Source organism: Macrobrachium nipponense, chromosome 18, assembly GCF_015104395.2.
Source record: "Macrobrachium nipponense isolate FS-2020 chromosome 18, ASM1510439v2, whole genome shotgun sequence".
NCBI lineage: Eukaryota > Metazoa > Arthropoda > Malacostraca > Decapoda > Palaemonidae > Macrobrachium > Macrobrachium nipponense.
The window spans coordinates 30,969,042-30,990,940 of record NC_087211.1 but is presented as its reverse complement, the minus strand read 5'-3'; the positions used below and the strand labels follow the sequence as shown (position 1 = coordinate 30,990,940).

At 40.6% G+C, this 21,899-nt stretch overlaps 1 protein-coding gene across 1 annotated transcript in view; it reads right to left on the bottom strand.

The window, feature by feature from the left end:
* Nucleotides 1–21,899, bottom strand: part of LOC135196950 (phosphatidylserine synthase-like) — a 303,267-nt gene that overhangs the window by 49,985 nt on the left and 231,383 nt on the right. The window contains exon 7 of the mRNA XM_064223799.1: nucleotides 14,646–14,886. Coding sequence (XP_064079869.1) covers nucleotides 14,646–14,886 — 241 coding nt within the window. The remainder of the gene's footprint in view (nucleotides 1–14,645; nucleotides 14,887–21,899) is intronic.

Below are 21,899 nucleotides of genomic sequence, written 5' to 3'. Positions count from 1 at the left end.
TTGCGGTCACACTCCCCGAACCTGCATAGAGCTATCTTGCAGGTGCGACAGAAGAACCGGGTGTCTCTCCTTCTGCCATTCATATGGCACACCCGGCACCGTTTCTGCCTGCGCCCTTCTAGGAGCTCCAGTGTGTGATCCCCTGGCATCAGCCGACACAGAGGGTCCACTACCCGACGAGAAGGGGCGCGGGTGGGGGCGTCAGCAGGGGCGGCGGCAGCAGGGGCGTCGGCAGCAGGGGCGTCGGCAGCAGGGGCGGCGGCAGCAGGGGCGTCAGCAGCAGGGGCGTCAGCAGCAGGGGCATCGGCAGCAGGGGCGTCGGCAGCAGGATGACCGAAGTAGGCACCCCTAAGGTCTGCCCTTTCCTCTACGGGTAGATCTACAGCTCGGGGCAGGGGGGCAGACATGGAAGGCCACTCATCGGGATCAAAGTTGATGAGGGCTTCCCCGGCTGCCTCGAGGAACTGTAAGTGGCTCATCCTCCGTAGATCAGGACCGTAGTACCCACAGTAGAGTACCTTACCTTACCTTACAGTTCGTTTGGGTTGCCCCAGGTCCCTCAGTGTGAGGCACCTCTAATGTCTACCAGAGAGTTGCTAGTACATCTTCCGGTATATTTTGCATCTTCCAATCTTGGATGGTCTGGGATGCAGTTTAGATATTTGTCGAGCTTATTCTTAAACACATCTACGCTCACTCCTGATATATTCCTCAGATGAGCTGGCAACGCATTGAATAGACGCTGCATTATCGATGCTGGTGCGTAGTGGATTATGTCCTGTGTGCTTTCCTTATTTTTCCTGGTATTGTTTTGGGCACTATTAATCTACCTCTGCTTGCTCTTTCTGATATTTTTAGTTCCATGATATTTTCTGTTATTCCTTCTATCTGTTTCCATACCTGAATTATCATGTAGCGTTCTCTTCTCCTTTCTAGACTATATAATTTTAATGATTGTAGTCTTTCCCAGTAGTCAAGGTCCTTAACTTCTATTCTAGCTGTAAAGGACCTTTGTACACTCTCTATTTGTGCAATATCCTTTTGATAGTGTGGGTACCATATCATATTGCAATATTCAAGTGGACTACGAACATATGTTTTATAAAGCATAATCATGTGTTCAGCTTTTCTTGTTTTGAAGTGCCGTAACAACATTCCCATTTTTGCTTTACATTTTGCCAAAAGAATTGCTATTTGATCATTGCATAACATGTTCCTATTCATCATCACACCAAGGTCTTTAACTGCTTCCTTATTTGTGATTGTCTCATTATTAGGTCCCCTATATGCATATAGCTTTCCTTCTCTGTCTCCATAATTTATTGATTCAAATTTATCAGAGTTAAATACCATCCTATTTTCCTCTGCCCAATCATATACTTTGTTAAGGTCTCTTTGTAGAGCGTTCCTATCTTCATCACAAGTAATTTCTCTACTTATTCTTGTGTCATCAGCGAAACTACTCACTACCGAATCCTTAACATTACTGTCTATGTCTTCAATCATAATAACAAACAGTATTGCAGCTAACACCGTACCTTGTGGCACACCGGATATTACCTTGGTTTCATCCGATTTCTCATCGTTTGCAATAACTATCTGTTTTCTGTTGTGTAAAAATTCTTTTAACCATCTTCCTATTTTATCTACGATATTGTTTTGTTTTTCTAATTTTTCTTTGCTAATATATTATGGTCTACTTTGTCAAAAGCTTTTGCAAAGTCTAGATAAACCACATCTGTTTCATTTCCGCTTTTCATATTTTTGAATATGTTCTCACGGTGGACAAACAGTTGGGTTTGTGCACTTTTTCCGGGTACGAAACCGTGTTGTCCTATATTAACCCTCTTACGCCGGAGCCCTAAAAATCCAAAACGTCTCCCGTATGCCGGGCCTGGTTTGGAGTGAGCGCGGAAGTGGAAAAAATAATTTTTTCAAAAAATTACAGCGCACGTACTTTTGAAGATTAAGAGTTCATTTTTGGCTCCTTTTTTTGTCATTGCCTGAAGTTTAGATGCAACCATCAGAAATGAAAAATAATATCATTATCATATGTAAATAATGCGATATATGGTAGCGAAAAAAAAAAATTTCATACATAATTGTATTCAAATCACGCTGTGCAGAAAACGGTCAAAGCTAACTAGTTACGTTTTTTTGCGTTGTATTGTACACTAAATTGCGATCATTTTGATATATAATACATTGTAAAACAATAAAAGCAACACCGGAAAAATATTATCACAAAATGATGTACGAATTCGTAACGAGCGGACGTAAAAAAATGTTATTTTCAAAAATTCACGTAATTCTAAATAATGTTCTAGAGACTTCCAATTTGTTTCAAAATTAAGACAAATGATTGAATATTACGATACTGTAAGAGTTTTAGATTTAGAATGCAGATTTCGACCATTTCGGACGAGTTAAATTCGACCGAATGTCGAAATTTTAATATATATATTTTTTTATATGGACATATTTCGAAGATGGAAAAGCTACAACCTTCAATTATTTTTTATTGTATTCTTCATGAATTTGCACACATTTTGATATATGAAACTCTATAAAAAGGCTAATATGAAAAGGAGCAAATATTAGGATAATGCCATGTACGTATTTCGGAGACTTGCGGCCGCGAATCGGCGCGCGGAGTGAAGGTAAATATATTTTTCAAAAATTCACATAAATCACAATATTGTTTTAGAGACTTCAAATTTGTTTCAAAATGAAGAAAAATGACAGAATATTACTAGGCCGTAAGAGTAGTTTTAGCTTACAATTGCGTTTTTCAACTATTTCGGTAGAGTCAAATTTGACCGAACGTGGTTTTTTTTCTATTTATCGTGATATATATGCAAATATTTCGAAAAAGAGAAAAGCTACAACCTTCAATCATTTTTAGTTGTATTCTACATGAAATTACGCACATTTTCATATATAAAACTTTATGTAACAGCTAATTTTAAATGGTGCAAACATTTCGACAATCGCACAAAAAATTCTGATTTTTTTCGGAAGTTACCGCGCGAACGTAATGTTTTTTTTTTCATAAATTCACCATAATCGAAATATTGTGCTAGAGACTTCCAAGTCGTTGCAAAATGAAGGTAAATGATTGAATATTACTAGAATATAAGATTTTTAGCTTTATAATTGCGTTTTTCGACATTTCGGTAGAGTCAAAGTTGACCGAAAGTTGAAATTTTTGCACTTAACGTTATTTATGATGAAAATATTTCAAAACTGATAAAAGCTACAACCATGGTTTTGTTTTTTTGTTGTATTGTGCATGAAATTGCGCACATTTCCATATATAAAACTTTATGTAACGGCAAATTTAAAAGGGTGCAAACATTAGGACAATCGCACGAAAAAATTTATCGGAAGAGTTATCGCACGAACGTAAGGAAAAAGTTTTTTCATAAATTCACCATAAATAAATCGAAATATTTGTGCTAGAGACGTCCAATTTGTTGCAAAATGAAGGCAAATGATTGAATATTACTATAATGTAAGAGTTTTAGCTTACAATTGCGTTTCTCGACCATTTCTGTAGAGTCAAAGTTGACCGAAGGTTGAAATTTTTGCACTTATCGTTATTTATGAAAATATTTCAAAACTGATAAAAGCTACAATCATGAGTATTTTTTAGTTGTATTGTGCATGGAATTGCGCACATTTTCATATATAATACTTCATGTAAAGGATAATTTAAAATGGTGCAATAATTATGTCAAAGTGACGAAATAATTTCCGAGATGTGTCACTGATACTTTTTTTAGTGCGATAAGAAAGAAATTCGCGCTTGCGCGCCTGCGTAGCGATTGTAAACAAAACAACGCCTTGATCCGTGAACTCCCAGCATCCCCAAGGCGCGTGATACAAAAGTTTTCGGCTGGTAGGCCTATAAGTTATTTTCCGCGAATTTTAAAAAAAAACTTTTTGAGCCGACGTATGATACGTCCAATCGGCATACGGGAGACATTTTGACTCGACGTTTAATACGTCCAATCGGCGTAAGAGGGTTAAACAAATTATTTTTTATATATGTTTCATAATATTTTTCTTCATTAACCCCTTTTCATACACTTTCATAATATGTGATGTTAGACTCACAGGCCTATAATTATTGCCTCAAGTCTTGATCCACTTTTGAAAGTAGGGGTGATATATGCTAATTTGTGCTCATCATAAATCTTGCCTGTATCTACACTTTGTCTTAATAATATTGCAAGTGGCTTTGCGATAGAATGAACTACTTTCTTTAACAAAATAGCAGGGATTCCATCAGGCCCTGCAGCAGCTCCATTTTTAATTTCATTAATTGCCTGCACAATATCAGCTTCATTAATTTCTATGTCAGCTAAATATTCACTATTTTCGTCCCTTACTTCTATATCATTATCTTCATTATCTATTCTAGGGGTGAATTCTCTCTTATATCGTTCTGCCAGTATGTTGCAAATTTTCCTTTTTTTCATTCGTTAATCTCCCTTCAATTCTCAGAGGGCCTATTTCTATTCTTCTTTTATTCATCTTCTTCGCATATGAGTATAATAGTTTGGGGTTTTGCTTGATATTTAATAGGGTTTTTTCTTCCAATTCCCGTTTTTTCATTTTCTTTTGATTGTATAATCTTTTGTTCTGCATTTTCTATCTACTTTTTAGTTCTATAACTTTCCATGCATTTTTTTCTTTTGCAAGACCTTTTTTCCACTTTCTGATTTTTCGGAACAAGATCCTTCTGTCTCTTGGTATGCATGAATGATGTTTTACTTTTCTTCTTCGGTATATATTTATCCACTATTTTCTCTAATATTTTATATAATATCTCCGTATTTACCCTTATGTCATCGCTTACGAAAAGTTATCCCAATCTTTGTTTAATTCTTCATTTATTTCTGACCATTTTATATTTTTACTGTAGAAGTTGTATTTTCCATATCCTTCCCACTTTTTCATTTCTTGCTTATCTCTGTTTTCACTTGCTTTGGAATGAACTGTTAATTCTATGACATTATGGTCTGAAATACTCGCATTATAAACTATTATTTCTTTAACATAATTCACCTCGTTCACAAATACTAGGTCTAAAGTATTTTCCTTTCTTGTTGGCAGGTGATTTATTTGTTGAATGTGTATTCTAGTAGCATATCTAATAGCTTTTCGAATTGCCTCTTATCTTCTGCACTACTATTACTCTCTTTTTTATATGTATAAGTACATCCACAATCTCCTATTCGTTCTTTCCATTCTACGAAAGGAAAGTTGAAGTCACCAGATAGGAGAATAGTCCAGTCCTTGTGATTTCTACATATATCATCCAATTTTCAATTATTAAGTCAAACTCTTTAGTATTAGGAGGTCTATATATTACTATGTTCATTAATTTTCAGATTCAAATTCTACCGCTATTAGTTCACATTCTGAGTTACTATCTCATATATTTTTCCTTGTTTTTTGTCTTTCCCATATATTGCGGTTCCCCCTTGATTCCTATTTTTTCTATCTGATCTATAAGTTTGTAACCCTTTTATTTGATCATCATTCCCAGTCTCTTGGGAATACCAGGTTTCACTTATATTCATTATACCTATTTTCTTTTCAATTTGGGTTAGTTCTTCTAAGTACTCTATTTTCTTTTGAGTTACTCGTAACTAAACCCTGCGCATTCATCACTATGACTGGTTTGCGTGTTTTCTCCTTCATTTAATATTGGTAGTAATAAGGATTTTCCCATGTCTCTTTCCTGTTCTGGTATGTTGTTCTTTTTTTCATTTCCAGAAATTCTGACATTAAAAAATCCAACTTTTCCATAATATTTGATCTTCCATCATAATTATTCATTTTGTGTCTGAATCTGCAATTTTCTCCGTTTCTGCAATATCCTCTTGCATAATAAATACAGTTATTATCCCTTGAGTAGAATTTTGGAGCTGATGCATTGAAATTTTTTGCTGACATCTCTGCATATCTCATTGGTGGTTTGCTTTTCTCTTTTACCTGATATTCTTGATTTCTCTCTTTATTTGTTTCTTTCTTATTTTGGATTTTATTACTTGGTTGGTTATTTATTTGATTATGATTCATGGCTACAGGGTGCATATATTTGCATTTTTTGTCGAACTTACATCCTTTTCCTTCTTTTAGGTTTTTGCATATTTTTGGATGCAGATCTCTGCAATCATCCCCATATCCATCTAGGTATGCACATTTACCATATATTTCATAGTTGTGACATACCTTAGGATGTTTGTAGTAACATCTTTCTCCAAATCTGCAATTCCCTCTTTTCAAAAGGTTGCAGATTTTGTCTTTCTTGTCTATTTTTTTTCCTCTTTCCCGTCATTGTGTAGATCTGGGTAGAGCCTCTTCGGGATTTGCTTTTCTGTTGCCATATCGTAATTTATTTCTTCGTAGGTATGCTGCTTTATTGCCTCATATGTAGTATCAATGAGTATCTCTGCATCCATACTTTTATCTTGTTCTTTGTTTTCCTTATTTTTTTCTGTCATTTCATTTTTGTTTACTTCTCTTCCGTTTTCCTCTTCTTCTTCTTCCTCTTCCTCTTCTTCTTCATCCTCAACTATTTGTACATTCAATCTTGATTTAATAACATTGTCTATCCATGATAGACATGTTTGAACATTCTTGTATCTTTTCTCATATCTTGTATTACCTCAGCACACTGTGGATGGGTCGGAATGTTGCATGCAGCACATTTTCTGATTAGGTTTTGTGGATTGACTATGCTATACCAAACCTTACACAGTTTGCATGCTTTTGGCATTCTTTTTCCTAATGCGTCAATTAGGATATTCACAAGATTCACCTTATTCATTTTCTTTGTCGAAATATGTTGGTTTATGTATATTTTCTTTATGAGTCTCTTGACCACTTGGATTTTATTTGGAACTTCTTCAATTATTTTCAAGATGTTTTCATTAGATTTGTTCCAGTTTGAAGGATTATATCCTTCTAATATATCTATGAATGCTTTTGTATCTTTTTGGTTAGGACTGTTGCTGATTTCATAGATGAGAAATGCCAGTTCCCTTCCTGCTACCTCATCGTATTGCGAATCTGCTAAACACGCTAAATTACGCCATCTCTTCCCGCAGTTGGAACTTACTGCCATCTTGTTCTGATTTACAGTATTACACTTGATAAACTAACTTAGAAGACGCTTTATCCTACTATTTTCACACTAATCTTATCACCGATAGTTCACGAACACTTCTAGATATTTCTCAAATTCTAGTCGTATGTTAAACTTGTGATATCTGTTGATTAATCTGATTTCACGCGGGAACGTCTCACCAAGCAAGATGGCTACTACGAGTATGTAGGTATTTTGGAGGGCCAACTGCAGAATGTATTTCAGGAGCTTTTGGGTCCATCTCCTGGTTCTCCTGGCGAAGGGATAATATTGGATGAGTTGATCAAAGGGATCAACTCCTCCCATGTGCCTATTGTAGTGCCCAATGACGGTAGGGCGCTGTACACGAAACTGCTCATACACAACTCGGCCCTGTTGACGCGTCTTCTTCCGCTGCACGATCTCCTCTTGGACAGGTTCATGGCTCGTCGTAATCATGGGGACGAGTCGGACACCCTTCCAACAGATGACGAAGACAGCTCCCATCCGCCGCCACTGTGTCTCTCCTCTTACCAGATGTTGCGGATGGCTAGCGAACCTCTTGAGGGAATTCGGGGCCCCACGCACCAACCGAAGGGTACCACTGACGTGAACACCTGCTTCATACAGTTCCTGGGCCAGGGATACCGAGTTATAATAATTATCCATAAACAGGTGGTATCCCTGGTTACGGAAACGATCCACAAGCCCGAAAACAGTTTCACGCATCGTGGAGAAGACCCCGGAATACACCGAAAAGTCCACGACGTAGCCAGTGTTGGCCTCGGTAATAAAAAAAAATTTCACGCCATATTTCTTCGGCTTCTTGGGGTTATACACTTTGATGCTTAGACGTCCTTTGTAAGGCATCATCCCCTCATCTAAAGAAAGGTTCTTTCCAGGAATCACGAGTTTTACAGCGTTCACGAATATATTCCAACACTGGGCGCACTAAAATGAGGCGATCAGAGTTATTCCGGGGTATGGCCCTTCGGTTGAAGGCGTTGAAATATCTGTCCAACGCCAGGAAAGTATCACGGGGCATAACGCCGGGCACATTGGGTGTACTTAAAAAAAAATTACGCCTCCAATATTGCCTGAAGTCGGCAGCAGGCATCAATCCAAAAAAAATGCCTGACGTCGGCAGCAGGCATCAATCCAAAAAAAACGTGGAGCCCCAAAAAATGAGCCATGTCAGGGAGGTTGCAGCCTCGCCAGTGATATGATAATGTCGTGCGTAGTTCATCACGGCAATACCTGGCGTAGTCCGCCGTCTCTGCTACCAGGTACTCCAGCAATTCCCGCGCAGGGAAAAGCTGAACAAAACCCAGAGGAGTCAGGGGAACAGGTACGGTGAGCCCAGGTTTTGCCATAAATGGATGCATGCTAGGTGGTGTGGGGTCCTCTGTCCACCCATCGTCGCTCTTGGACGACCCTTGGCTAGCGCGACTATCCGACCTTCTACGTGCCCCTGCGCGCGCGCGCGGGCACGAGCGCGGGGACGATTTCCCACACGAACCCCCCTCACTGGCCCATCTCCCTCACTCAAGCCTTCGCTTTCTGTATCACCATCATCATCGGCAACAAAACTAGATCCTAAATCATCGTCCTCCCCCCTCCTCAATATTTCCCCCTCATAAGCACTAAAACTACTGAATTCTAATTCACTTTCGGGATGTGACCCTCGAACGGACATTGGGGGCAAATATTCCTCGTCATCACTATCATCGGGAGTTATGTCCTCATCACTGGATGACCAACAGCCATCAAAATGAGGACTTGCCAAATGCTCTCGATTGAGCTCCGATAAATATTCGTCAATGTCCCTTGGTTTGAGCCCTCCCAAATTCCTACGAATGCCCCTAAGGACGGCACGATGCTTCCTTGGGGTTACTAACAGCAAATAAGACACTTTCGAAGCACTTTCATCGACACGTGGTTGCACAGAACGGCGTTGAGGAGCGAGGTCAGGTTGGGTGCTGGGTCCTTCGCCAGCATCCAAGTCCAAAACTCTTCTAACACGATCCCTTCCGACGGGTAAAACGCGCCTTTCGCGTGTCATACGACGTTCAGACATCTCTATGAACGTCCTGTACCAACACAAATGTTCAAAGTCTCGCACAAGCTCAGTCAAACACGATTGCGGCAAAAGATCGCTGTCGGATGATGCTACGATGATGCTGGCTGGAGCGAGAAGGAAGGATTCCGCGCATGCGCACTTGGGTCACGCTTTGAAACAAAATAACACCTCGATCCGTGAACTCCCAGCAACCCCTAAGGCGCGTGATTCAAAAGTTTTCGGCTGGTAGGCCTATAAGTATTTTTCCGTGAATTTTTAAAAAAACTTTTTTGAGTCGACGTATGGTACGTCCAATTGGCATACGGGAGACATTTTGACTCGACGTTTAATACGTCCAATCGGTGTAAGAGGGTTATTAGGTCGTGAAGGTCCTTGTCTTCCGCTATTTTTAGGCCTCTATTTCTAAAAACAGCAGAAAGCATACTCCGATAGCCTTTTATAGTAGAAACTGATAACTGAGATTCCTCTCTAAGGAAAATCAGGAAGTCGGCTACGTTGGTCACAGAGGTATCGGAGGAGGACAGCTTCTTCCTTCTACACCATCTTCTAAACACATCCCACTTCGATTGGTAGACCCGAATGGTTGAAGATCTCCGGGCTCTAGCGATAGCTTTCGCAGCCTTGCTCGAAAAGCCTCTCGCTCTGACAAGTCTTTCGATAGTCGAAAGGCAGTCAGAGCGAGAGCGGGGAGGTTTTGATGATACCTCTCGAAGTGGGGTTGTTTGAGCAGATCTGTCCTGTTTGGAAGAGATCTGGGGAAGTCCACCGTCCATTCCTGTACCTCTGTGAACCAATCTTGAGAGGGCCAAAACAGGGCGATGAGAGTTAGTCTCGTCCCTTTTGACGCCACAAACTTCTTCAGAACTACTCCTAGTAGTTTGAATGGGAGAAAGACGTAGGCGTCTAGGCCTGACCAATTCAACAGAAGGGCATCTACTGCTATAGCTCTCGGATCTTCCACCGAGGAGCAGAAGTTCTCTATCCTCTTGGATAGGAAGGTTGCGAACAGGTCTATCTATGGCCTCCCCCACAGGGACCAAAGGCTCTGACACACTTGCGAGTGGAGAGTCCACTCTGTGGGGAGGACTTGGTTCGTTCTGCTGAGCCTGTCCGCCCTCACATTTTTCTCTCCTTTCACAAACCTCGTTAGGAGGGTAATGTTCTTTTCTTTTGTCCACGTTAAAAGATTCCTCGTTATCTCGTAAAGTGAAAACGACTGCGTCCCCACCTGTTTTCTGATATAGGCCAACACCGTGGTATTGTCTGAGTTGACCTGTACCACCTGATCTCTGACCTCTGGTTCAAAGAACTTTAGGGCTAGGAAAACTGCGCACAGTTCCTTGGCGTTTATATGCCAGGCTTCCTGTTCCTCCTTCCATAAGCCTGACACTTCTTTTGCCCCTAAAGTCGGCCCCCATCCCTTCTCTGATGCGTCTGAGAATAATATTTGGTCGGGGTTCCGAACCTCCAGAGACATGCCCTCGTTCTTTTCTAGAGGGATCAGCCACCTCTTTAGGTGATTCTTCACCTCTAAGGGAATCGAGAAAGTGTCTGTCAATTGTCCTTCTTTCCAATTCCATGTTCTTTTTAAGAAGAATTGAAGAGGGCGTAGGTGGAGTCTTCCTAGGGAAATGAACTGTTCTAGAGAGGAAAGAGTCCCCAGAAGGCTTAACCATTCCCTCGCTGAACTGCGTTCTTTCCCTAGGAAATTCGAGACTTTCTGTAAGCCCCGAACGAGTCTTTTCTGGGAAGGAAAAGCCCGAAAACCCCAAGAATCCATCCAAATTCCCAGATAAACTAAGTTCTGGCTGGGGATCATCTGCGATTTCTCGAGGTTCATGAGTAATCCTAGAGATTGGGGGGCCGTAGAGAGGCCGAAGCACAAGGCCCTGAACTGGAAGATCTTTCCTTGTGTCATAAACCTGAGATACTTCCTCGACGATGGGTGAATTGGAACATGGAAGTAAGCATCCTGAAGGTCCAGGGAGACCATCCAGTCTCCCAGACGCAGGGCTGAAAGAACCGAAGCAGAATTTCTTCTTCTCCACGTAACGGTTCAGGATGCTTACGTCTAGGACAGGTCTTTATCCCCCAGAAGCCTTCGGGACTAAGAAAAGGCGGTTGTAAAATCCCGGGGAGTGAGGATCCTGCACTACTTCTATCGCTTCTTTGTTCCGCATCGTTACCACCATCTGAAGAAGAGTCTCCTTCAGAACAGGGTCCTTGTACTTCGCCGACAGTTCCCTCGGAGTTGTAGACAAGGGCGGTCTGTTTAGGAAAGGAATGATGTAACCCTTCTCCAGAACAGACAAAGTCCAGGGGTCAGCCTCCCTCATGGCCCAGGCTTCTACAAACCTTAGAAGCCTGGCACCTACAGGTGTTTGGAGGACTTGAATGCTATTTCGACTTTTTAAACGGTTGGACGGAAGACCTTCCTCGTTTGTCGAAAGTCTTTCTTTTCGTTGGGGGTCGAGATGAGGAGCCTCCACGAAAGGGCACAAGAGGAGTACGAGCCGTTTTCTTGACAACTGGTACTGCCGGTCTATTCTTCTTGGTAGATAGTACCAAAAGATCTTGCGTTGCCTTCTCAGATAGTGAACGCGAGATGTCCTTAACTAACTGAGAAGGGAATAGATGATCCGACAGAGGAGAGTAGAGTAGAGCTGACCTCTGAGAAGGAGATACCGCTTTGGTCAAAAAAGACCCAAAAAGTGATCTCTTTTTTTACCACTCCTGACCTGAAAAGAGAGGCCAGTTCTCCCGAACCATCTTGCACTGCTTTGTCCATGCACGACAAGATACTGTGTAAAACCTCTGGATCAAGAAAGTCTGGATCTCAGGTCTTTTTAGCCAGCACCCCAAGGGACCAATCCAGGAAATTGAAAACTTCCAATACTTGGAAAAGTCCCTTTAGGAGCTGGTCTAACTCGGACATGCTCCAAGAAGCTTTAGCCGAATTAAGGGAGTGTCTTCTTGAAGAATCCACTAGGCTGGTAAAGTCCGATTCTGCCGATGAAGGGAGCATCAGGCCCATAGCTTCTCCCGTCCTGTACCAAATGCCTCTCCTCCCTGCAAGTTTGGAAGGAGGAGAGCAATACACCGTTCTCAAGGACTCTTTCTTAGTGATCATCCAAGTATCAAGAGACTGCAGAGCTTTTTTCATCGATATCGCAGGTTTCATTTTTAAAAATGAAGAAGACTTTGGTGTCTTCGTGCTTGAGAAGAGTGATCTAGGAGAATGAGGAGCTGCTGGACTTAACGAATCTCCGAATTCTTGGAGTAGAAGAGAAGCTAAGACCTTATAGTTAGAAAGGCCTTCATTAGTAGGAATCTCTTCTTCAGACACATCCTCAAGTTCCAAATTATCAGCAGGGGAACGAGTTCTTTTGGAAGACTCTTTATTCAGGGACCTTCCTTCTCAGGGAGAAATACTTCGTCGGAGAAGGACTGCCAGACCTTTCAGTTTTCTTCTCTTGTCCTTCCAAAGAGATCTCTGCAATGCCCTGAGAAGTCGAAGTATATACCGTTACTTTCGAAGGGCCATCTATTTTGTCTGGTGTCTGGCTTTCTCGAAGAGTCTTACATTTGGAAGGTGATCTACTTCCAAACGAAGAATCACTGCTAACTGAAGCTCCGCGCCTGGCAGGCGCCTCGCGCCTGGCTGGCTCCTCGCGCCTGGCTGGCTCCTCGCGCCTGGCTGGCGCCTCGTGCCTGGCTGGCACCTCGCTCCTGTCTGTCGCTTCGCGTCTTGCTGGTTCATCGCTCCGGGTTGACTCCTCGCGCCTGGCTGGTGCCTTGTGCCTGGCTGGCGCTTCTCGCCTGGGAGAAATCTCGCTCTCATTTGGCGCCTCGCGCCTGGTAGGAGCCTGAAACTTGGCAGGGTTTTCATTAAAGACTGACGAGTCCGAGACTGGAGAATCGTTGTCCGAAGAAGACAAATCTCTCTGACGAACCTGATATAAGGACGGTTTAGACCTCTTAATGGGCAGATACGAATCCTTCCTTCTTGGAGGATCTTTGGAGAGAACTCCAACGAGAGAAGCGATCGAATCCTGCATATTTCTCAGAATCCACGTAGTTTCTCTGTTCCTGTCCAAAGGAGGGGAAGGAGAACGGTCCTTATCATTTTCCCACGAATCCGCAGGAGAAAGCAACAAACTTCTAGCATTCTTGTTTTACGACGGCAATTCCTCCGGAAAAAGCTCAGGACTCGAGTCTAATCGAGACTCTTTCCAGCTCCTCTTCAAGGGGCGGGACAGATCCGTGGATCTCCATCCTCTCTTGGGTGAAGAATTCTCCAACGAAGAGAAACACTCACGGAGAACGCTTTTTCGATAGCGATCTCTGGCAGTCTGAGGTGTCACAGAACCTGCCGAAGGGACGTCTGACTGGTGGGGATCCTCCACAACCTCCGTACGGCTTTTGACATTCCTTCTCCTCTGGGCTTGGGAGCTTGAAAGAGGTCTAGGCCTGGGAGCGTTGTGGAGCCGATCAGACGCCCCCTCCACTACACTGGGGACACTTATGTCACTTTCCACTGCACTGTTTATTTCATTATGCTTACCTTCTATAGCCGCCATCTTAAGCTCCATTTTCTTAAGGGCGGCTTTGAGATTTGCAATTTCCGATGTAAAATCCGCAGAATCTACAAAAGGTGCAGGTACTGAAATATTAGAAGGAGGAGCAACATTTATCAGAGGAGAAGAGGGTACAAAATTACTAACTAGATCGCTAGAAAGAGAGCTAGGCAGGGTTTTGGAAGAAGTCTTCCTCGCCCTGTCCCTTTCTAATTTCTTCAAATAAGAAGTTAGCGACTTCCACCCTTCAGCACTCAAACTCTCGCATTCGTGACAAGTGTTATTGAAAGAGCATTCATACTTTCTACACGATTTACAAACAGTGTGAGGATCAACCGATGCTTTCGGCATTCTCACCTTGCAGCCCTCATTCACACACATTCTCACCACACTTCCAGAGTCAGACATCATGATGAAAAATCCAATCCGAATCCAATCAACGGTCCACAACAGCGTATGCCAATACAAAGATCCAAATACGTCACCAAAAAATCCAATACGAAGATCAATTGCGATGTAAAAAACAAAAATCAGCCGGAGGAACTAACAACGTTGTTGTCAGTAGCGCCGACAGAGAAATTCTGATAGAAAACGGGAATGGTTCCTATTCCTGCCACCCAGCGGCAGGGCGGTAGATCACCTGACCTACCTGTAGTGTGTGCGCGAAATTCAAATTTCTGCCGGACGACGGAGTTTAAAAGCTAAGTATATATCTGACAGGTAAGTTGAATGTATAAAAATGTTTTTTTAATTACTCATGAAAAAGATACTTGAACCATAGTGGGTAAAATGAGAGGATAAACTGCACTTAACTCAACTCATTACTTCATCACTTTCAGTAACTTACCATTTTTACCTGACGTTTGCGTTGCCATCTGTGATGAGTGACACAAAGATACACACATATAACAGAGCCTGCTGCTTGAACTATAATCCAGATTATTATATTCCGGGTCTGTGTATTTTGGAAGATATCAGCCCCAAATTTGATGCAGATAAGGGATTCGATGCACATACAGAGCCCATATACCCAACACTGAGTACCTACTCGCTTGCATCTTGGATCTGTTACATAGCTGTAGTACTGCCTGTAATAAATATATTTAATATAAAAATATATTGAATCCTTAAAACACAACAATCAACATACAACAACAACAAATGATTAATTCTATAAGATTTTTATTAACAAAAGAAATAAAGCATACATTTTCGTGACACTAGATATTTTTTCAAAATCACAATTTTTAAAAGTAAATTGTAATTTTCCTAACTATACAAACCTGAGGTCTTTTCAATAGGAATTGCTTATGGCGAAGCTAGAACACAGCGGTTAAAACTTTTGAACAAAGTGGTTAGGCATTAACTACCATCTGGTAGGTGGGGAGACCTGCCTGCCTGGATGTAAACATTCCACTTTGCCTTTCGGCCCAGGTTTCAGATTGAGGGGTGGCATGAGTTGGCCATTGGTGTAAAGAACCTAAGGTTTGTATAGTTAAGAAAACGACAATTTACTTTTAAAAATTATAATTTGTTCCAACACAATATACAAGCCTTCGGTCCTTTACAATAGGAAAACTCACTTGTTGGAGGGAGGAATCTGAGTGAGTCTCTTGAACTGAATGGAGTTCAACATGCCTGGGATACTCCTGCCTTGTTGCCAGAGTCTCCCTCCTCCCGCTCGAGGAAGGAGAGGGATTGCTTCTATAATTCTAACAAGAAAAATAGAAAGGATGCTTGATGTGTAGACTTACCACATCAGATGCCAGTCCAGCATGTGTAGGTTAGAGTCCTATTCTAAGCCTGAAGGAAGAGAAGTAGAGGAACGAGGAAGGAGGAGGAGAGGCCAGTCACTCTCGAATCCTCCTCACCTTTAGAACTGTACACCTTAGGCGAGATGAAATTTGTCCTCCAAAAGAAGCCGGGAAGAAAACACAATTTGATGAGCAACCACCGCAGGTCCAAGAAAAAAAGGTTCCAAGGGCTTGTGGCCAAAGACTTGAAGGAAGGAAGACAAATATGGTCTTGATGAAACCAAATCCATCTTCCAGTCTGACATATTCTTCGGAATGTGAGGAAAGGATTAAGTCACCAGTGCCATGAGCTCTCGGGGAGAGCATACATGTGGTGATGTCTCCAGCTTCAAAGAACCTCCTCCCAATCTCACAAACCCAGGAAAAAGACATGTCCTTAGACACTTCTCCCTTGGTGAATCAGTACTGGAGAAAGGATATCGACATCCATGTCATGGTTGACGAGTCTTTTGAAGGTACCACAACACACTAATAGGACAAAGTAATGATTGATTTGGACATAAATTACAAAGTCCAGGATGCAAGGGATCATGAAGGACTCACACCAGTCAACAGATGCCAAATGATTTGGAGTTCATTACGACATCTGAGACGGAGTTGATATGATACCCGCCTTTTGAAGGGTGATATTGACAAAGATCCATGCAAATTGTCTATCCTCTTTGACAATGCCAGAGATGCAGTCTTAAAAAACAAAACTCTATCTGATGATTCTCACAAGGGTGTGTGCACCCTAAAAAAGTCAAATGCTGTGTAGAGACCTGAGGTCCCCATGATGGCAAGACAAAGATAAGTTTCTTGTCAGTAGTTGAATATCAACTGAAGAGTAACAATACTACTTATGTAAAAGACTAGGGCAAACGTAGATCTATGTTTTTCACAATTGAATCGCTGAGAAGTAACTCGCTATTCTGACCAGAGAAAAAGTTCTGTCAATGACACCAACCAGCATAGACAGTTCCAAACCCTGGAATGTTATAGAGGACTGCTCGGAGAAATAGCCTATGCTTGCATGGAAAGCTGGATAGTCCTCCAGCCGGGAAGACACAGGGATTGTACTACCTGAGGAACCACTCTTGTGTCACTGCCACTAAAGGTTGGGTCAGGGAGGAACTCCTGTCTTTGCCTTGGAAGCAGAGTTGGCAGGTCATGACAGATGAAGTCTTCCGTCATTTATTTCAGTTCGGGGTGTACAATGATTGTCGAACACCATAAGAATTAGAAAAATGTATATAGCAACAAAAACTGTTGAGTTTTTCTGAAAAAGTCAAACAGATTCATCTTAGTGGCTCATGGCTCAGGTGCGATGAAGCAGAAGACCTATAGACTTCTGTTGTACTGGGGTCAGCAGAAAGATGATATAGACTTCTGTTGTACTGGGGTAAGCAGAAAGATGATAATGGGTCTATTAAAACATCTCTTTCTGATGATTCTCACAAGGGCGTGTGCGGAGCACAAGACAGGAACCCTAAATGAGAGTCGAATGCAGCCCAGAGACCTTGAGTTCTGTGATGCCCAGACTAAGAAGTTCCTCATTAGTAGTTAGCTCTTTGTCATGGTAATCGCACTATAGCAAAGTAACATATTAAAGGAAAGGAAAATGCATCTTCTTCGAGTAGGTCTGCAGCAAGGAGGCATTCGCGCACATGTTGGAGGAGTCTGTTCTCATGATTGTTTGAGAATACTCAGGTGTGTTATGGAACTCCAACACGTGGCCCGTCCCTAGAAACGCTGCGTATTATGAACTAACTTTTCGTCTGGATCCTTCTAAAAAGTTCCTGTCAGGAGACGATGACGTTCGGTGGTTAAGCTCCGTCCCTTTCAGCCCCGGCCCGAGATCCACGTATATTATATATATATATATATATATATATATATATATATATAAAATATATCTATATATATATATATATATATATATATACATAATATATATATACAGTGGACCCCCGTATTCGCGTTCTCCAGATTCGCGGACTCACACATTCGCGGATTTCTCTCGGGAACGTTTCCCTGCATTATTCGCGGAAAATTCGCGCATTCGCGGTATTTTCAATGGTAAATATCCACAAATTCCTGGTTTTTTTGATGAATTTCATCATAAAATGCACTTTTTGTGATAAAACTATTAAAAAAACCATGTATGGAAATTTTTAGTGGGTTTTTCTTGAGTTTTAACTAACAAAATAGGCTGTTTTTAGCATTTTTATAGGGGTTCCAAACATTTTGCAGGGTTTTAACTATTCACGGGGGGGTCTGGTACGCATCCCCCGCGAATACGGGGGACCACTGTATTATATATATATATATATACATATATATATATATATATATATATATATATATATATATATATATATATATATATATATATATATTATATATATATATGCCCTGAGGAAGTAGAAGAAATCAGATCATCAAGAGATCATCAGAGATCATCAGAGATAAGAGAATAAGGAAGAGGCGAAGGATAAGAGGGGAAGAGGACGCACGAGAAAGTGTGTGAACGGAAAAAAATAAAGTTGTCTGTAGTCGGAGAGAGAGATCCCGATGTTGAGCAACCCTTCATAGAAGAACCGCTCTACAAGTGGTTTTGAGGAGTAACCCGCCCTTCGAGTTTCAAGACAAAGACAATTCTTCCTGCAGTACAAAGTCAAGAAGCTGTCTGAAATTTCTACTGTCCCCTTTTGTGAAGCTGTCGCTTTAAGTACTGATTTCAACCGCTACAAAACTGGCCAGCAAGTATTTCTTACCGCACTGTTTCCCCATTTTACATATTGTCAGTTCTAATTTTGTTATATAAATAGGAGAAACCATTCTGCATTTATCTTTGTTAGTAAGCTTGTAAATAAACTTCTGTTCTGTTTGAGTTTCTTTCTATATTCGTATCCCCAGTTTCAACTGTTGGTGTTGAATCCTTTTGTTTATTATAATAAAGAACCTGAGCGGACCACGGTCCGTAACAGTTGGCGACCTTGGCCAGTATATTCAGCACCGTAGCAGATTGAAACAAGGAGAATATAGAAAGAACCAGAATGAGTGAGATGGTGAGAGAGTTTATTGAGTTTGGTAAGCTTCTAGGTCGAGAGGGGAATTATCTCCTTGAGTATGTTGAAAGGAAAGAAAGAGAAAAGTATGAGAGAGATGAAAGAGAAAAGTATGAGAGAGATGAAAGAGCAGCTGAGAGAGAAGTAATAAAAATGCAGCAAGAGAGAGAGGAGCAATGAAAATGCAGCAAGTGAGAGAAGTAATGAAAATGCAGCAAGAGAAAGAGAGAGAAGTAATGAAAATGCAGCAAGAGAGAGAAATGTTAGTAATGCAGCAAGAAGAAAGAGAGAAAGAACGTAAGCATGAGTTGGAAATTGCTCAGTTAAGGCAAAGTACTCTTAACAGTCAGACAGGCAAGAACAAAAATGAAGATGATGGTTTGGGTATGAGTGCAGTGTTGAAATTAGTACCAAAGTTTGATGAAGAAGATGTAACGAAATATATCATGTGTTTTGAGAAGTTAATGGAAAGAGTAGGTTCTCCTAAAGAAATGCAGACTCTATATTTAGTCAGCTTTGCGTGGTAGGGCACTTACTCTGTATAGCTGCATGTCTAAGGAGGAATGTGATGATTATGAAATTGTGAAAGAAACTTCTCAGCACATACAGGTTAGTACCCGAGGCATACCGTAAGAAATTTAGAGGTTTGAGAAGGGACGAGAATTTTAAGCATGTAGAATACGGTAAGAAGTTAGAAAGGCTGTTTTGTGATTGGTTAACTTCTGCTAAAGTTGATGATTTTGATGGTCTGAAGAACTTAGTATTGTTAAAAAACTTCAAAGATAACGTATCCCCTGAGATTAAGCTTCATATAGAAGATAGGCAAGAAGTATCTTTTGCAGGAGCAACTAGGTTAGCGCACAAATATAGTCTGACTCATAATTTGAGTATCAGTAAGAACCGAAATGATCCTTCATCAGGTAAAGTACAAAGCAGTAAAGGTTTCAGTTCTAGTAATAGCAATGTGAGTAAAAGTGACTATTACTGTTATGCATGTGGAAAACCTGGTCATACGTCTAAGGTTTGTAAGAATAAGCTTAACAGCGAATCGGTTTTATGGCAGTCGTCAAAAATATTCATACAAAAATAAGGAATTTTAAGGTATTTTTACGGTGCAAATTTCAGTTAGCAGCGCCGCAAGCCCTATTATGCCTGAGGAATACATATTGTGTTTAACAGCGATGTTAACCGGTTGAAGGCACTGTTGACCAATTGCCGTTGTCAAAAGCACTGTGATGGGAACTAGTTCTTTTAATGCATACTGTACTGTGCTGTAGTACTTGACCAGAGAATGACCTGCCTGCTGCCTGGGTTGGTCACGCATATGCTCAACGGCATAGGAATATTGAACTAGTACCCACAACTGCCGAGTTCATAGAGCAGTATCCCATCTCTCCAGTGTTTTAGTTCATCCAGATTGGTACTTGCTGCTTAACTTCACTCATCATGGGTCCTAAACGTGAAACTACTATGTCCCATGGAAATGACATTAAGAAGAGGAAGACGATATCGCTGGAAATAAAATATGACATCATCAAGCGTTCTGAAAGAGGTAAGACTTTGTTTACTAGGCGCCAAAGCTTCCCTGTAAGGTCATCAAATCTAGCATGAAAAATTTGTAGAATTACTGTTCAAACCATAGTAAAGGTTATGCAAATGATATTAAAAATTTTTAATGAGTTATTACATACGTGGGTATTAGGGTAACTATCTGCCCATGACACTGTTCTATGACGCCGCCTGCCGCTCGCCCAAAAATATAGTTAAAAAAGTGCACATTTAGTGATCAATGTGTCGATTTATAAATTTTCATGCTTTTATGTTTAAAAATGTGTATGAAAATGTACATACATATTACATATAGGGTATTTTTTATTTTTTATGATACAAAGGCAGCTTTTGTAACTGCTGTCCACGTTATCAAAGGATGTTTTTTCATGTTCGTTCTTGTCTGCCGCTCTTCAGAAAATGTTTAAAAAATGCAAATTTAGCAATCGTATATGCTTTTATGCTTAAAATGTGCATGAAAATGTATTACGTATAGGGGATTTTTATTTCTGCACATAAACATCCCTCCACGGGATCAAAGATAGTTTTGCATGTTTGTTCTTGTCCGTTGCTGTTCCGGAAAATACATTTACATACAGACTTCACGTGGTTATATTTGAATAATTTGGGTGTTAATTATAATCCATTTTGTTAATGAAACTTCAGCTTTTTGTTATAAGTTTTCGTCTTTTATGTTTAAAATGTGTATGAAAAATGTATTACAGGGTATTTTTTATATTTTTGTACATAAATATGATGGTGGCAGTATGCATGTCCATTTGAAGTCTTTGTAACGGCCCTTCACATGATCAAGAGAATACGTAGGTTGCTCAGTCGCGCCTGATTAATAAAATCTTAATTTATACATATTAACTGAATCATGATTTTATAAAATAAATTATATTTACAATTGTTGCATAATGGAACAGGTAATTATATTATGCAGTTAATTGATATTGACATAAAGCATATGGTATTACTTCAAGCCTGATGCTTATATTTTACTAATCTGGAAGTTAATTATAGTTCATGTATACTACAGTACAGTAGCCTACGTCTGCAGATTAGGGGGGACAACATGTACAAAGACAGCACGAGCTGCTTACATTAGATATTTTATTTTAATTGGTAGTTTTTATAATAACATAACTCATTTTGTTACACTTCACTCTTTTAAAAATTTAATGAAAGTTTCATTTTCTTGTTGTTTGACCTATTAAATAATATAGAGCAAAAAGATGCAAATTTAGTGATCAGTGTATCATGGGCAATATTTTATCCTATTTAAGAATAGGTAGTATGGATTTACGTGGCAGTCTTTTGAATGTACGGTACAGTAGGGGGTCATCATGCAGCCTAATTTTTAATAACATATGCCTAGCCTTGGTTAAACTAATGCTTTTCTTTCAGGCGAGGAGAAATTATTGACAGTCTGGCTTGAAGACCAAAACCAGCGAAATGTTCCTGTGAGCTATGGTTTGACTCAAGAGAAGGCAATGGAGTTGCATAGGGCAATAGTGCTGAAGAGAGGGGAAAGTAGTAGAGGTGAAGTATTTACAGTTAGCGAAGGCTGGTTTCATTGCTTTAAAAGTCGTGCAAATTTGCACAAACTTAAGCTGCAGGGTGAGGCTGTTAGTGCAGAACAGGAAGCAGCATCAAGATTTCCTGCTTGATTGGCAAAGATAATTA